We start from the raw sequence: 18,775 nt of genomic DNA, 5'->3' as shown, positions 1-18,775 counted from the left end.
AAATAATCGCCTAGGTCATTTTTTGTCAATTTTTTTTAGTGCCTTAATCATCTCCTCATGATGCCGGCCACCTATGGTAAAATCGCCTACATCCTCAGTTGATCAGATCATGTGATTTGACCCCTAATGGCCTATGTCAAGTGTGTGACTTAAGCAGATTTATTATGCCTAAGTCAAAATAAAATGTAAACTTAGGCAATTTTTTGAACATACCCTTGTGACTTAAGCAACATATGGTAACACTTTATTTTGAAGGTGTCTACATAAGAGTGACATGAGTGTGTCATAAACATGACATGGGATGTGTCATGAACATTAATGACACTTTGAAGTAACATTAATGCTCATGATACTTGTTACATGTTTCTGACAGGCTTGTGTGACTCTTATGTAGATGCAGTGATTTATGTGTGCATAAATATATTAAAAATAAAAACAATGCAAGTACATTTGACGAATTTCCACATCAGTTTTATTCATATGAGTGAAATTGGCTCAAATAGACATAACATTGATCTTCTTTTAACCTAACATAGATATAAAGCACAGTAACAACTGGGTATTTCACAGAAACACAGTGTATGCACAAAGAGGATGATGCTGATGTTCAGAAGAGCCTTCATTGGTTAATTAGTCCACAGACGGTTACAGAATGTGTTATGTTGCAAATCTCCCATTAGTATTCATGGAATAGATAACATGGTTTAATTATGATTTGTATCAGTACAGAACATGTACATAGACAATAATGTGTTCTCACAACTTTTTTTCACATTAAATATCAATGAGAGTGTTAATAAAGTAATTATCATGCCGAATAGATCACATACAGTATGGGCCGTATGTACAATATGTATTTTGCAATAATTATCATATGCCCATATCCGAATGTAGGTGTTACAGTACACATTAAATCATCGCTCATTTAATCATCAGTGCTGCATTTAAAAAGGTGCATATTGGTCATTAATGAACAAACATCCAGGAAATACAGTACAGCTGGTCAAACAGATGTACACCGAAAACACACCAAACAGTGCCATCCAAGTCCAAGGAAAGCTGCAGTGGCTGCTTCAGGATAGTATAACTTTTTTGCAAATTGTGGTCTGAAAATACCTGCAGCCAATCAGTAAACAGAGTCCTGTGGCTCATGTGACGTGTTCACCTGTGCTGCAAAGAATTTCTTCTTTCCCAAAATGCATTTACACGCCTCCACAGATGCACAGATGCACTTCCCTGCTTCATGGTGTGTTTTTGGCATAATGCGTTCAAAGGCTTATTAGACACCAAAACACTGTACAATGGTTTGTAATAATCAAAGACAGGATTTTACAACTGTGGAAAGTTATCAATGCGACAACTATTTTTTCTTTCATTACAAGAATCACAAGGTAGAAGTACTTTGTTCATGTCACATTTGCAATCTTGCATGTTTGTGATTTGCCAACACAACATTGTGCTGGATGACGCTGCATTGCAGAAAAAGCTCTAAAACCCAATTGCACACCACCTGCTCAGCTGTTGAACTTAGTGCAACATTTTGCTGTTAAAGACCCAGATATTTTCTTTTGGTGTTGATAGAGACAACCTTTGGGTCTGAGAAGTGAAGTCAATGAGGTCATGTCAAGTGCATTAAACCTGCATTCTTTCTAATGGCCAGCAGGGGGCAACTCGACTGGCTGCAAAAAGAAACCATATTTTACAGAAGTCCATGTGAAAATGACTTCACTTCTCGCTTGTTACCTCAGCAAACATTTTGCTAATAAATGTATGGCCTCAATTGCCACCTTCAAGTCTTCTTCCATACAACAGGATGTTCATTTTGTATTTGTATTGTAATTATGTTCCCATTTAGAGTAAAATAGATGATAAAGCAGGTATGCTTTACAGCATAGCTGTCTTGTGATTGAAAAGTTGCAACTACTGGACACTGAGGTTCGAGGCTGAAAGTGGCTATCCCCTTCTTTTAGTCAGTCCAAGAGACCAAAAACAGCTAAAAGAAAGAAAATACTGGACTTATAATCGCCAGGTGGACTGAGAAAAAACACAAAACAGCTAAATGTTGCTCTTTTGCAAATAAAAAATAAACTGTAAGTTCACTATTGAAAAATCAGTTATTACAGGTTTAAAGTATTGACTGAACTAATTTTTCCTATAAAAAAAAAAAGCATCATGATTTGGAAGCCAAGTCATTTTGAAAAATCATAATGAAACATCAAATACATTTTCAGTTTCATTAAAGCTATCCATATCCAAAGCCTCCATGCAGCATCAGAAAGTAAATCCACCACAATCAAATGCATCAAAATCAGAGTCTGCTACTTCAAAGTCAAAGCTGCTATAGTGAGGGGAGTCGAGTGCAGGGCTGCCGGTGTGGTACGCTCCTGCTGGTCCAACGCCAGAGAAATCTGCGTTGAGTGGCAGGTCGGGAGCTTTGGATTCCAGATTAGGGAGCGAGCACGCGCCGAGGTAGCCCATGGCAGAGGAAGCAGCAGCTCCTCCCATCAGAAGATAAACCGCCCTCACTGCTTGGGCATTACTGATAGTGCCATGGCGCAAACACGATGCTGAATGTGCACCTCCTTTGTAATACTTTGAGCGGGGAGAATTTCTGCCTGTTGGGATTAAGTGATTTGTAAACAACTGAAAAACAGTTTGATTAAACTATTAAATTTAATACTGATTAGCCACAAGAAACTCTAACAGGCACACGCCCTGAACTCACCTTTCTCCCTCGGGGAAGCACAAGTCATGGGCCCTGGGGAGGCTGCCTCTGTGTCGCTGATTGGTGGAGTTGGTGGATCTTTGTCCAGGATTTGCTCAGGCACCAGATCCTGGAGATTAATGCGTGGTGGTAGCACCTGATGTCGCTGACAAGGACTAAGAGGTGATGAGAGACTCTGTAGGAGGTTAAATGAAAAATACAGGTCATTTTATACAGTGAGGTAAAGTTTCAAGAATTGCTTCCAGAACAACACAATAAATATGTATTATTGCTCACCTTTTTGACCTTTTTTAGCGTATTCACCCATTGACTAAAAAGTGATGAAAGATATTCTGTTATTACCTCCATACAAGTTATACATCCATCAATATATCAGTTCAAGGGCATACCAGTGACGTAACTACAGGGTAGGAACAGGATGGAATGTGCAGTGCACTCAGGTGAGAACACCTCCTACACAGAACAGGTTAATGTTGTAAGATGCCCTACTGAGGCCAAAGGTAAGCACGGAAGAAAAATGTGTAGTCAGTTAAGACTGATAGAAATAGAGGAGAGGGCAAGTAGGTGGTTATAAGCAACATGAGAAAAAATTTGGTAAAAATATTTTGGAAAATATACCTTTTAGCTTTGGTGCGAGAAGTAAGATGAGGCACCACACACTATAAAAACAAACCTGTTGTTTTTACGGTAAAAAATTTCCCGTTTAAGATGCCATTTTAGTCCATATTTTAGCGTGAAAATAAAACGTTTTTCCATCAAAAGAAACGCTGCTCTGCCATATAATTGACAAGAAACACTTTATAAATGCCAGATTTTACCATTAAATATAAAAGTATATTTCTGTTGGAGATATGGTGTTTAGTACATTTAACAGTGAAAAAAAAAAATGCTAAAATGACGGCTTGTATATATATTACAGTATATTTTTGCACGACAAACATGGTGCCAGTGTATTTTACAATGGAGTACTGTATTTAAAAAAAAAATGTAATACTAAATACTGTTTTGGCTGATATATACATTTACGATGTTTCATTGTTACTGAAACTGAATTAACCCATTTATCATTTTACGGTCTGTTACTGTCATGGTTTAGCAGTTTTTCACCGTAAAATCTACAGACATTTTTTACAGTGCACTTAAAGCTAAGACAAGTTAGTTAGCTTAGCATGAAGACTCCAAACAAACTATAAATCCCTTTTGTTTCCTTGGCACCCTGACAAAGCAAGTATTCGGATTGACCACACAGCTATGCTTGTGTGAAGTACCTGATTTTGGCTTAACCACTAAAGGTCAAAGCTGCTGTCTGGCTCTGCCAAAGCAACAAATGATACATGTTGTTTATTCCATACAGAAAAAAAGAGTAAAGGTTGTGGTTTTAGGGGGGTTATGTGTCAGACTAATTTTTGGGATGCGACCAGTGACTTTGTGGACTCTTCTCTTGTTGTTTTTACACTTCAGTGTAGCCAGACCAGCTGTTTAAATCATGCATAAATGGCAAACATGACAGTGTTATCAATCTTCTCCTCCACCCAAAGCTTACTTCATAAAACACTGGAACTAACTGATTGCACCACAAAACTTTAGCTGAAATGGAATGTATATAGTTTCACCGTAACAAGATGCAACAGCAAAGTAAATTAGTAGAGAAAGCAAACCTGCAGTCTGCTGGAGTTTCAGTGAGCAGCAGCAGGTATTTATTCTGGGGGAGGATCAGTGCAAAGCAGCAATCCCTGCATCCACCGGAGGGGAGTTTCGGCAGGTCCAGGATTTCCTTGCCTTTTTGGAGAAGAAAGTAGTTCATTTTTCTTTTAACAGATCATTTTTATATCCTGATTTACAACCCTGATACCAAAAGTTGGGATATTATCTTAAAAAAAACAACAACCCCAAAACAGAATGCGATAATTAGCTAATTCTTTTATAATCGACACTCAATTGAAAACTGTACAAATATGATATAATTAACCTCTTAGAACCCATTTGGATTGGACAAAAAACTGGTGTTATATCAGTTTTTTTGTCAGTATTTAAGCCACGTGCTAAATAATACAGCAGAAACTATTCTTCGTGCAATGGTTGCATCTTCAACAGGTGACTCTGTCTACAATGTGTATAATGTTCCTGAATTTGAATTTTCCTTTTGTTTAAACTGTTAATACTTTTTTATATTCTACACGTCTAAATTGTTAATACTTTCTATATTTCTACTTGTTTAAATTGTAAATTGTTATTACTTTTTAAAATATTTTTTACCTCTTCATTTGTAAATACCTTTCTTGTAATTCTAGTTTGTACTGCTCATTTACTATTTATAGTTATTTTTATTGGAGCTCCTCTTGATCTTGCTATCCACTTTGCTGCAGTAATACTGGAAATTTCCCTGTTGTGGGACTAATAAAGGAAAATCTTATCTTATTTTAACTACAAGATGTTACCTTTCAAATGAAGCCTCATACATGTATTTTGGCCTGAGAATTATTCTGCTCTAAGAAGAACTCACTCCTTCCCATCCCCTAAACCTACCTGGGCAGGTGGGTTTTAATAGGTTCATTTTCAATCTGATAAACTTTTGCGCTGTAAATATAAACTCTGAAATTAGAATTTGGTGCATTCTTTTTTAAATGTATGTTTTACAAAGCATCCCAACTTCTTACAAATTAGGGAGGTTATTATATGTCTTTCTAGCTCTGTGTTGAACTCTTATCTGTGTGTATCCTGATGTGTTAGCCTTTCCAGCTTTGTGTTGAAGAAAACTTTGACATGTTCTAACAGATCTATTTCTGTGAAATCTTTGCTCGGCTGAGCGAGAAGTCACACCTTAACTAATCAAATAATATTTCGCTCTACTGAATCCTTTCCCCTCAGATAATTATCTGAGCCCAGGCCTGTTTAACCTGTTATTTTCCTGTGTGTCTACAGCTTTTTTTTTTTAAAAGAAAAAAAAACTTCTGTGGGCTGTGAATAAAACTCATGTAAAAGAAAGAATTATTTTCACACCTTCCACAATCGCCTCACAATTGTTTGGCAGCAGCACCAGCTGATCCGGGGGAGATGATGCATCGTGGCACACAAGGAGACTGCCCTCAGCTGTCAGGAGCAGAAACCTCTTCTTCCATTGTTTGAAAATAAATCCACCTGGAAAACACAGAACACGTACTGAATAGTTCCTACACTGTAATAAATTATTCTGTAGTCATTTCATTTTACTTAAAATATTTGATAAAGTGTATTAAATATAAATGCATCCTTGATTTTGAGGCAGGTGTTTAAGTAACTTTAACATAAAAATGTTTGAGATAGAATCTACTTATTTTGATCACGTTAAATATAATGTTTATGTGTATGTAATTCTAAATCAAGAGAATTTTGGATGAATCCAACACAATAGAATTAGCCTGTTTTTAATTGACAGGCACTTCCTGTTAAGTTGTTATTAACTCAACTTGTAACGTAGTGTAGTGGCAAAAATCGTTATAAGGAGGAAAGATCACTGAGTCGTTGGAGTATAAGCAAAAAAGCTTTATTCCAATTGCAATTAGGAGAGCACAAGGTACAGTCAAAAAGGTCTGCACAGAGGGAATCTGCAGACAAAGGGAGCTAACAGTTTTTATAGTTACAATGAGTGTGTGTGTATTGGTTAAGGAGGCACAGTCTTACGACCTTGAGGACTTGAGATAGCAGGCATCCTACGCAAGAACAAGAAGCAGCTGTGACCTGTTACCTTACAGGATGAAAAGGGCGGATTGTGTTCGCATGAAAATAAATAAAATTAAATTATATATAAAAATAAAATTAATTGAAAGAGATATAAAGTTATGTGAAAATGATTATAAAGTTATGTGAAAATGTTCAGAAAGTTATGTGAAAAGGCATACGCATGGCACTTTGTCATAACAGTAGTTAGATTTAATTAATAATAATGTTGCCTCAATTTTATTGAGTAGCTATTGTTTATCTTTTTCTTTTCTTTTTTTTTTACAGTGTAGTGCTTTTTGGAGAAATGCTGCTGTGATGAACTTCTAATCATAACCATGAAACAGCCAAATCTTGTTGACAGTATTAAGCATGGTCTCTGTGATCATGATGGCAGTAGGGCAGGCTACAGCTGGATTAACACTCTGTCATCATCCCCACAGATTAGAGGCAGTCAGGTGGTTGGTGGATCAAGGGGCTGGGGCTGTTAGGCTCAACCAATCAGGTGATGTAGACCATGATCACACGCAAACATCTGGATCTACTCATTCTAAATGCATACAGTAAAAACTGTATTTTAAAACATCTTCAGATTTTTTTGATTATTTTTTCAGGTTTTGCCACAAAATCATTTCACAATGCTCTATATTTATTTTTGAAATAATATATACATTTTCTTAAATTAGGGGAAAATTTGTAAGATTCTCTTCTTTTACTCCTTTTATTTCTTATGTTATATTTCTTACAGTTTAGCTACTGTTTCAGCAGTTTCTATTAAAAGACTAAATTTAAAAAAATCTATATATCTTTTAAGGTTTTGTTTTTAATGATCTTAAATGTCCTCTTTTCATGCATTTCTGCCCTTTGTGGTGATGTTTTTGCTGTCTTATAGGTAGCACTTTGAATTGTATTGCTGCTAAAATGTGCTTTATAAATAAACTTGCCTTGCCTCAAAATCCCAATAGTCTTAAAATAATTGCACTCTAATAAGTATGACTTGTAATGTGCCATTTTGGCACAAACCTCAGTTTTGGACAGAAACTAAGACACAAAATACATTTCTCATCCTACTTATTCGACACAACACCAGCATGATACAGACTCCAATTAAAATCCTGCAATGCTCTTATTATTATTATAACAGGACACAATATTAACAAGATCAGCATTAAAAGCTTGACAGTGAACGGACATCAATTTTGAAGATTACCATAAAATATACAAGAAGTGCATGAAATATCAGTCATAACAGAGGGAGTAAATAATGATTGTTCAGTGAATAAGAGGATCAACTCACCATACATCCTGAGCACGCCGTGGTGGATCCCCGAGACGTTCATGTTAGCAGCGGACATGTCCGAGGCTCAGAGGGAAATGTTTGAGGACAGGATGGGTGAAAAGCACATGAGACTCAATGTGAGTTTTAATGCTCAGCCTTTAATCCCTGTTCAGATGGGATGTTCCACAGGGCCACAGTTCAACAGCTTGGTATGAAAATGGGTTGTTACACACAAACTGCTGCAGTGTGTGCAGAGTCACTGTAAAATTACTTTTCTTTGATTTTTTTTTGTCTTAGTATCAATTTACATTGACAAAATCAGATTCATGAATTATCTTCAGCATCTACTTTGTTGACTGACAGATAAGCCAACAGTAGCCAGAACGACATTTTGGGCCCAAAATGCACTTTTCGTTTGCTAGAATTCAGTGGTGGACTATAACTAAGTAAGTACTGCACTTAAGTACAAATTTGAGGTACTTACATTTTACTTGAGTATTTCCACATTTGTGGAATTATACTTCTACTTCATTACATTTTGAAGCAAATATTGTACTTTCAGTCCAATACATTTAGCTGACATCTTAAGTTACTTTTCTGGTCGACATTTAACATAAAAACATGATCAGTTTAACCCTTTATAGGGACTCCTGGAAATTGAAAATGTCAACCCTGAAGTGTTATTAGAGGATATTACAAGACTTTTTGCAAAATGTTTCATTTTTATATTGCAAATCGAGGTCAATTGAGTCATTATTATTATTATATTTATTATAGTCTCTTTCCCACAGCAACCCGAAATGGACAATAACACATCATTTGCATCCATCACCACTTTATCTTTTACCTTTAAACTATTTATTATCTTTTTAGACTACTTTTTACATATATGCGCAATGTCTGAATGTATTTTTTAAAGCACCTTATATATGAGGAGCACACGTAAATTTAGTTGTATACTTTTTTAATTCAATTACAATAAAGGAAAACTTGAATCTTGTATGATTTACTGAAGCTCAAGTTACCAAATATGGTTCTTTGCCTGATAAAGGGTTAAAATTATTACGCATGTTTATAAATTCAACCACATAAAAGTATATTAAGTAGTTAAAATGAGCCCTATCTTTACAAAATTAAAATGCTGCTTACACAAATGCATCAATAATAATAATCCACAATATATTTGTAATCCACATAAAAATCTGATCTCAGTGGGGCCATTCTGCATAATGAGTACTTTCACTTTTCATTCTTTAAGTACATTTTTATGCTGATACTTTTGTACTTTTACTGAAGTAGATTTTGAATGCAGGACTTTTACTTTACTGTAATTTCAGTGTGGTATTAGTACTTCTGCATAAGTAAGGGATCTGAATACTTTTTCCACCGCTGCTAGAATTTACCTTTCATCAGTTCCAGAGAGTCATGAAAAGACAAGTAGTAAACTGTAGTCCAGTGAGTAAAATCTATGAAATAACATAAGTGGTGATCAACAGTTTTTGACTCCTTTCCTGTGCAATCGTGTCTTTTGTTATTCTTCAAATTAAGACGGCATCTAGTCAGTCTTCAACACTAAATACTTCTACACAAACACTTATTAAATGTTAAAATTACAGTTTTGTTTAAACATATCAGCGATGTAAATGTAGCTCAACTGCAGATAACCTGTGAATCTGCAAAGGTTGAAAAAGAACAATCTATGTTTTAAATTATACCTTTAGATCACCACTCGTTATTTCATAGATTTTACTCACTGAACTACAATTTAATTCATCCTGGAAATGATGCAAATATTTCATGCAATGCATGCTGCTGCTGACCACAAGATCAAATCAAGATCACGCCACAGTGAAGTTTATTCTTTCACAGAATTTATTCATCATCGCAGACTTGAAAAGTTGTCTTGAAAAACAATAAATAAAATAATTTAAACTCAAACATAAGCTATAGTATCTGAAGAAAACTAAACAGAGAAATAAATAAAATATGCTAAAGTGAAAGTGACAATTAGCACAAAGGAAACGTATATATTTTAACTTGAGTTAAACTACATTACATAAAAAGACAGAAAGGAAAAGTCAACTTTTCTAGCAAAGATATTCTGTTACCTATGTAGTAGTTGATGCAGCTTATGTTACTGCTCAGGCACTTTATCACATTATCACATGAACAATGGGTTTGTCATCTAAACAGACATTTTCATGCAATTTGATATATGATTAAATAGTAATTCCCCTTAAAAAAACTTTTTGTTGGTGTGACTATCATTTGCATGTAAAAAGCATGTTCAATTTCTCTGCAAGTTACCAAAGTTTGTAGTAATATTGATACGATTAGCTGTTCATGAAAATAAGTTTTATTTTTTCAAGACAAAATCAATTTGTTGTTAATTTTGTCAGGAATGGTGAACACCAGTAGTGCTTCAATAATAGTATTTTATCTTTATGTGTAAAGTACTAAAAGCTAGGAAAGCTGATCCTCATATTGCTTTCTGAAACAGTCTCCAGCAGGGAAGAAGTCCCAGCAACGCTCCTGGTACATCTTCCACACGTACGACTCCTTAAACAGAGGATGTGAGAAGAAGAAGTCAAAGGAGGAGACGGCATGAGAACAGAAACTGAAAAACAGCAGACTGTCCAGGTGGACATTTACACTAGAGACTGTGTATTCTCTGGTTAGATATCTGTTCTCAAATTCTAACTGCAGCCGGCAGGAAAGACATTAGTAGAAAGTGGCTAAAACCAGAAATACCTAGAATAGCAGATTGGATTTACATAATTTGTGGTATCTTTAAAATAGAAAAGATTACTTTTTTGATAATACTGCAAAGAGAGAAGTTTGTAAAAAAGATGGGGATGTTGGATTGAGTATGTAACACCTGCATGACAATCATTTGTATCTTTTCTTTGTTGTCTTATCTTTTCTTTTCTTGTAAAATGATATTAGTAACATTATGGCACTAGCAGTTCCGTAGGATAAGTTTGGTTTTCTTTTTGTATTTTTTAACCTGTATTTTTGTTTTCATTGCTGGTTCTTACTTTCTTCTGTATTATAAATGTTAACTTAGATTTGTGATTTTTTTGTTTAAACTGTAGCTCAGATAAATGAGACTAATAAGCCCATTGAGAATGATGAATTTAATTGTATGGACCATAACATAACTCAATAAAAAAAAGTAAAAGGAGCAGATTGTGTTGTCAGTCAGTGGGAATCCTAATAATAAGATCAATAAAAACAAAACCGTAATAAAACAATTATTGCTGACCTGCCCGGTGTGCTCCGTATCATCTTTGTTGATAAGGTACATTAAGAAGAACCTGAAAAAGGATTCACATGTCAATATTTGCACACACAAAAACAAACAGTATGTGCACACACTTTAACAGAGAGGAATAACAATAATAATAATACATTTTATTTGTAAAGCACTTTTCATACAGAAATCTCAAAGTGCTACAGAAACCAGAAACAAGAAAGAGAAAAACTAATTTAAAATCAGCAGTAGATAAAAAAAGACACGGGTAATAAAGTACATTATGCAGAGACAAAATAAAAACATCTAGGGACAACCTAAAAAAAACAGAGAGGAGGCACACTTACATGTAATTGGCCAGGTTGTGTTCATCCAAAGTGTGCGTCTCAAAGCCATGCGGCGTTGTATCAAAGTAGTCGCTTCCGATGCCACATATGAAGCATTTTGTCTGCATAATAATGAGTCGTGAGGATCAGAGCTACATTATGCAAAAACTGGATAGTGTCAGCTGAAAGTAACATACCTCCATGTCTTCCTTGACTTGCTCTTGTTGGTCTCTGAGTTCTCCGAAGGCATCAATGATCAGACCTGCAGTATATGCACACTAGTTATAAATCTGCCAAGTGCCAAACATACCTTTAAAATCATTTTTCTATATCAACAGTTTTGAGTCTTTAAAAGCTCCTTACATTGGGCCTTGTTCACTGACAGTTCTCGAGAGCACATTTCTCTCTATATTTTTTTTCTTATTTCTTATATATTTTTCTTATTTGGGATTTGTTCTGAGGTAAGAACAGAATCCAAGCACACTAAAGAGCACAATTGAGTGCTGACATATTTGTGCACAACATATTTTTTTAATGCGTTTTTTTTATAATTATAAAGTTGTATAAAATTATCTGATTTTAATTAAATATAATATTTTCATTATTTATTATATTTTTTACATATATTTTCATTATTTCACAAAGAAATATGGTCTTTTAAAATAAATGAACACTACACTAACACAAATCACAGCAATTATGTTCATTAAGAACAATGTCATCCCACCCAAGACCCATAGTAGGCTTGATTTGAAAAAAAGAAAGATTATATTTTGCACTTATTAGATAGTTAGGTAAAAATGATAAAAAATTATAAAAACACGTTATATTAAACAAACAGTATAATACGATATGTATAAAGCTAACTGTGAAAATGAAAGTAACAAACTTAAGGATAAAAAGGCCTGTAATGGGATCACTGGAGGCCAAGATGATGTTACTGTAATCTGGACAGGAATTGTGACATGCAGATCTTAAAGTGGATATACGTCACACTACATTGTTCAAGTGGGAAATTAGGTTCAACTGCCAAATGCTTTTAACTTATAAGGAAATTGGATTCATAATTATACTATCACAGTTATGAAACATTATGCAGTTTAAGTTCACCTTCATGAATCTGAGAAATTTCTGAAGAACAAACTTAAGAAGATATCATTGAATGAGGCCCATTATTCCCCTTTTTCCTTGCACGTCAGGGTACTCCATTTAAGTGCCATATAATTGCAATTATAGCCATATCTTTACCTTGAATAATGGCCAGCAGAATGACAATGACAAAGAAGAAGAAAGTTATATCAAAGACCACTCGATAAAGCTCATATTCATCTCCAGCGGGATCCTCGATCTCGTCTCCGATGCCTCCGCCGGCACGCACACCCACGTACATGTGGAACAGGTAACACTGTGAAGTGAAGTAAAGGAAATACACATCACATATGATAAGTTCTGTGGTCACAAATGAATAAGAGTGCACATTCATCAACAGTACTTTCCTTCCACATGCCATCACACTGTACAATAACAAATAATAGTCTGGTTCATTACATACCGTCGTTATGCACTTTATGTGTTTTTTATGCACACTGTTCATTGCACCTTATTTGTTTCATAGCAGCAACATTTTTATTTTTATACTGCATATTCATATTTATTCTGCACTGGAATTCTATTCTACTCCTTAATACATACTCCTTCTTTAGACACTTTATTTGTATTTTTACATTACATTTTATTGTATTTTTTATATTTTATTGCTTGAAGTATGCCTAGGTTGTTCTTTTTATTTAATTATTTAATTGTGTTGTTATTGTCTCTGTGTGTAATGCTGCTGCTACACTGTAATTTCCCAGCTTGGGATAAATAAAGTACATCTATCTATCTATCTCTCTATCTATCTCTCTATCTCTCTATCTCTCTATCTCTCTATCTATCTATCTAGTAACTTACAGTCATCATGTCGTCACATTTCATATCTGGCTCGTCTTCGTCCTCACTCTTGTTGTAAAACTTGCGGAAGAAATTGAAGGCGACGACAGTGTAGAGGTACACGACCACGGCCAACAAGCCCACCGTCATCATGAGCTAGCAGAGACAAGGAGGAAACAGTGAGTACATTCAAACTGGAGCTAAATGAATACTATCCAGCTTTTTTTCTGCACTTGCCTGTTTGCCATTGTGTGTGACTGAGGACAGGATTGTGCGCAGAGTTTTGACACCCATGGCGATATCCAACAAGTGGCAGGCGAAGAAGAAGTTGTTGTAATGCCCAAGCAGCGACATTATTGTGTACCAACAGAGATAGAGGAAGGTCTGAGAAGAGATAACAACAAAGGTTATATCAGAGGTAAGGTCATATTTGCATCCTCAGAATAATTGTTTGCCTTTGTGGTAGAAGCTCTAAGGCTTTGAACAGCATTCCACTTTGAACTAATAATTCCCCTCCATTTTTTAAGACAAAAACTGAAGACACATATGTTTTTAACGGCATTTGGTTGCTCTCAGTCGTTACATTTTGTTAGTGATCTTTTGTTTTTAATAAAATTAATCTTAAAACTGAATCAACAGACCATATGCAAACTCAAATCTGTGCAAAAATCTTTAGATTTGTGAATTTTTTGCACAGATTTGAGTGTGTGAATGCTCCATAATTTGAGTTTGATAAGGTCATCTAGAGCTCCAGCACCTCAGCTTAATCTTATACTGGTTTATTTTTATCTACTTCATAAAATTGATCTTACAAGTTTTATTATAGGTCTGTTTAAGATTTGGTCATATGTAATGATATTCTATTTTCCCCCATTGCTTATCATTTCAGATTTTTTTGTTGCTTTTATTGATGTTACTTTACTCACTGCTGTTGTATTGTATTACGTGCTGCTTTATACATTAATTGGACCAGACAAGTATAATGCAACTTTAATTCCATATAAGTTGGGATGAAATGTAAATTAAACAGAATGCAATATTTTTTCTAATTAGTTAGAAATTGAGACAAATACAATATATTTTAAGCTCAAATGATTAACTTTTTTATAGATGGACACTGAATTCTGAATTCTGATCATTTTTGGAAACAGGGTGGTATATTGTGCAATATTGAGGTAAATATGGGTTTCTTACACCGTCGGTGAACACAACGCCAAATTTCCAGATCTGGTACTTGATATCAATGGAGGTTATCCTAAAAAGACAAAATGCAGGTTGAAATCCATTTCATAACATTATTCATAAAGTAAAATATCTGATCTTTGTTGGTTAAATATGCAAGTTACCATGTAAACACAGAGGTGTCTGGTTCCTCCTGTTTCTTCTCATGTTGTTGACTCACATCTAGGGAGGCTAAATCGACCCCCAGGAGCTCAGCGATTCTTTCTCTGCCGTAAATGTCTCCGTACTTATCCAGAACCTGGACACGGACATTACATCACACATTAACAGGCTGTACAGAGCTCATTTAAAAAACACCAAAATAGACCAAAACTCACCTTTCGTTTGACAAATTTATCCCAGTAGTTGTTGGGGAATGAGCTGAAAAAGAAGGGACACCATTTATTGAGTACATTTAGACAGATAACATGTGTGCCTGCTACATCTTAACCCTATTAAAGGTGCAGTTAGCAATTCTGGAGTAAGACTCTTGTGCCTATTGCCTTTTTCTTTTTGCCTTTCCCCTGTCCTGTGCATGAAGACACTGTCTGGAAACAGTAGTATGGCTCAGTACAAGCCACTTTATTTGTTTCCCAATTGCAGAGCCAAGAATACGTATAAACACCAGATTTCTTTCTAGTGCACACAGAACAGACAGCTGGTGGATTGTAGAAAGATATTTGCTGCATTTGACAAAAGTGGATTGGATGAAAGCTGCTGACTGCACCTTACAGAGCATCTGATAGGACAGAGATTATTTCTTTATCCACATACGGTGTATTCAGGACTAGTCTGTCCCACTGGCCCTTAATATCATCATCCTCGGGCTGTTCAGTGATGTAGAGGCCGTCAAACTCCAGCTTTCTTGCAAGTTCTTTCTCCCTTTTAAAGATCACCAGGGGAATCTGACAACACAATAGAAAAAGCAGTGTAAACTGAGCTACATGGAGGTAAAATTTCTAGTCAAATCCAATAATATAGGGCATATTTAAATCATGATTTATGATCAGTTTTTACCGTTTGCCCATCATACCTTGAGGCAGTTGTAGCCAATGATACAGATGAATGAGATAACTGTGTGCAGGATAGCAATGAAAGACATTGTGGGTTGCATGTATCCAGTGCTCTCCTCTAAATAGAAATAAACTGGGACGTCTTCCTCTTCCTCATCTCCTTCATCCATTCCAGATCCCTCGGCCTCTTCTCCTGAGGCTTCAAAGAACCCAGAGCCTTCAAACAGCCCGCTTCCCTCAGACAGTCCAGATCCCTCCATCTCCTCACCGTTGGGTGGGCTGTCAGACACCTAAACAAGACAGCATAATGTAGACCAGGTCAGCTTGATCCAGTGGAATAATTGGTAACACTTTACAATAACCAACTAAGTTATGTTTATAGATGGTTTATAAACCAATTATTAACAATTTACTACATATTTAATCTTTAAATAGTGGGGCGGATTAGCTCAATATTTTACAACAATCGTTCACTTTGTGATAAAAGCATGAAATTTGGTAGATGTGTTGGTGAATATGTTTCGAACAAATCTGGATATTGGGCCACCTCAAAAGCGCCCCCTAGTGGCCGTGGCAGGCATTTGTTATACGAATAAATCAATGATGAATAAAAACTGCGCTTTTAATAATACCAACTGGTGATGAATTGTATATTGTTGGAAAGCCTGATTAGTCACCTTTACAACGAGGTACAGCTTGTAAGGATCGTGCATTCATGGAATGAGCAACGGGGCTAAACGTGTGGGTAGCACCCCCCAAAAATGTGCATCCCCTGTGTAGTGGGGCAGATTAGTTGAACAATCGTTCATTTTGTGATAAAAGCATCAAATTTGGTACACTCATTGCTGAATACATGTTTAATGAATCTGGATATTGAGCCATCGCAAAAAAAAATCTGATGTCTGTGGCGGCCATTTTTAAAAATGGCCATTTAAAAGCGGCCATTTTTAAAAATGGCCGCCAGTGGTTACTGGCGAGGAATGCTTTGCCTACCCTTCAGCTGCTGTTTCATGTTTTCAGCACCACAAATATAATTTAGAGACATGTTAAAGTGACAAAAGCTTTATTACAGTCTAATAGAAAAGAACATTAACTTTGTATAACATTTTATTAGGTCTTGATATTCCCATTCACAGGCTACGGCCTCCTCTTTGGCTTGTATTCTTCTGTTGCTCCTTAAAAAGAAAAAATAATTTTCAATATTGTATGACCTGCAACAATAAAAACAAAACACATTTAGACAGAGAAAAAAATCATACATTTTAAAAATTCTACTAGGGTTACTTGTAGCAGGTTACTCTTACTGGCAAAATCCTTGTACTGAGGTGTGTGACTTAGTCAGGCGGCTTAGCCAAATAAAGGGGACACGCCGGACAAGAGCACCACATTTTTTCCACATACTCTCTATCATTATAGGTTTCAATTTTTAGTAGGAGCCCCTTCATCAAGATTGCGGTGATGGCAGCCATATAAAGTCTATGAGAAATGCTATATCTTCCAAGCCACTTACAAGGTCTATCTTGGTGTCAAAATATACATTTTCTGGGTCCAGGAATCATTTAAAGCTATTGAGAATATCACTAGAAGATTATTTGATCAAATAGATATGTTCATTTTCACTCAGACTGGGCAACTCGCTTCAAGTTGCAGCAGGGTGTCCTGAGTTGAAACTGTTTGGAATCAATGTTCACGGGAGAGTGTGGATTAGCTGCCATGTACACTGCTCAAAAAAATCAAGGGTACGCTTTCATCTCATGTCAGTTCTTGATCAACAAATTATTTACAGTGAGTCATCCAGTGATATTCACAATAGCTTTAAATGATTCTTTGACCCAGAAAATGTATATTTTGACACCAAGATTGACCTTCTAAGTGGCTTGGAAGATATATTGGTTCTCATAGACTTATGGCTTATGGCTTATATGGCTGCCATCTCCGATCTGCAATCTTGATGAAGTGGCTCCTACCAGTTGAAACTGGTAGGAGTTGAAACCTTTGGTGATAGAGAGCATGTGGAAAAATTTTAGTGCTTTTGTCCGGCGTGTCCCCTTTCTTCTCAAATCTGGTCCTAAGCCGCCTGACTAACTGTGATGGAGTTATAAAATACATTGAAAAAAAAGAAAAAAAGAACCACATGGGCAAAGGAGACATTACATATAGTGTGTGTGTGTGTGCCTGTGTGTGTGTGTGTGTGTGTGTGTGTGTGTGTGTGCAGAGAGGGATGTCCACATTCCACAGGACATAATTTAACAGTGTCTTATTAAGCTTTCACACCCAACAGCCACTGATACATGTTCCAAGCTAACTAGCTAGCTTAAGTACCTATTTTTGCTATCTTGCTAATTTGCTTTTCCGCCAAGGCCCATGATGATTGTTTTTCTCTTTAGCCTTTATGATGTTCATAGCATATTTTATTCATAATTATAACAGGTGAAATAAAATATTTAGACATACCTTGATGGACAGTGCACTGCACTGCTTGTCCCAGGAAGCAAATGCTAGCTAGCTCATTTGCTAGCTAGCTCGATGGCTAGCCCGATTGTGGTGGGGCAGGAAAAATAACTGAAAGAGTGTCTAACTGGATTTTTGTTAATTTAATATGTGTATTTACATTTTTTAATTTAGTTCGTATATTTAGTTTACATTTTTTAAATATTTTAAGAAATAATTTAAATATTTTTTGTAATTTTAACGAAGAAAATGACTGCTATGGCCACTAGGGGGCGAATTTGCGATGGCCCAATATACAGATTTGTTTGAAACATATCCACCAACACATCCACCAAATTGTGTGCTTCTATCGCAAAATAAACAATTCTTGTGATTTATTGAGCTAATCCGCCCCACAGGGGATGCACATTTTTGGGGGGTGCTACCCACACGTTTAGCCCCGTTGCTCATTCCATGAATGCACGATCCTTACAAGCTGTACCTCATTGTAAAGGTGACTAATCAGGCTTTCCAGCAATATACAATTCATCACCAGTTGGTATTATTAAAAGGGCAGTTTTTATTCATCATTGATTTATTTGTATAACAAATGCCTGCCACGGCCACTAGGGGGCGCTTTTGAGGTGGCCCAATATCCAGATTTGTTTGAAACATATTCACCAACACATCTACCAAATTTCATGCTTTTATCACAAAGTGAACGATTGTTCAGCTAATCCGCCCCACTAAAATGTTTTCAACCAATTTCTTAAATGTATATGAATCTTTTCTAAATCATTAACATACTTAATATGGTGTTAAAATGTTATAATGAGTGCAAATTAAACTATTAATAAACTAATAATTATAGTTTAATTGTTTCTTAATGGCAAAGTAACTATA

General features: G+C 35.7%; 1 protein-coding gene across 1 annotated transcript in view; it reads right to left on the bottom strand.

Moving 5' to 3' along the window:
- Positions 1-9,571: 9,571 nt before the first annotated feature.
- Positions 9,572-18,775, bottom strand: part of LOC131986242 (ryanodine receptor 1-like) — a 65,007-nt gene continuing 55,803 nt past the window's right edge. The window contains exons 94-105 of the mRNA XM_059351095.1: positions 15,463-15,732; positions 15,204-15,334; positions 14,768-14,810; positions 14,555-14,688; positions 14,403-14,463; positions 13,446-13,592; positions 13,230-13,364; positions 12,528-12,684; positions 11,477-11,541; positions 11,301-11,401; positions 10,966-11,017; positions 9,572-10,259 (exon numbers count right to left, since the gene is read on the bottom strand). Coding sequence (XP_059207078.1) covers positions 10,164-10,259; positions 10,966-11,017; positions 11,301-11,401; positions 11,477-11,541; positions 12,528-12,684; positions 13,230-13,364; positions 13,446-13,592; positions 14,403-14,463; positions 14,555-14,688; positions 14,768-14,810; positions 15,204-15,334; positions 15,463-15,732 — 1,392 coding nt within the window. The 3' untranslated portion in view covers positions 9,572-10,163. The remainder of the gene's footprint in view (positions 10,260-10,965; positions 11,018-11,300; positions 11,402-11,476; positions 11,542-12,527; positions 12,685-13,229; positions 13,365-13,445; positions 13,593-14,402; positions 14,464-14,554; positions 14,689-14,767; positions 14,811-15,203; positions 15,335-15,462; positions 15,733-18,775) is intronic.

Source organism: Centropristis striata, chromosome 15, assembly GCF_030273125.1.
Source record: "Centropristis striata isolate RG_2023a ecotype Rhode Island chromosome 15, C.striata_1.0, whole genome shotgun sequence".
NCBI lineage: Eukaryota > Metazoa > Chordata > Actinopteri > Perciformes > Serranidae > Centropristis > Centropristis striata.
This window is presented reverse-complemented; position numbering and strand designations above follow the sequence as displayed.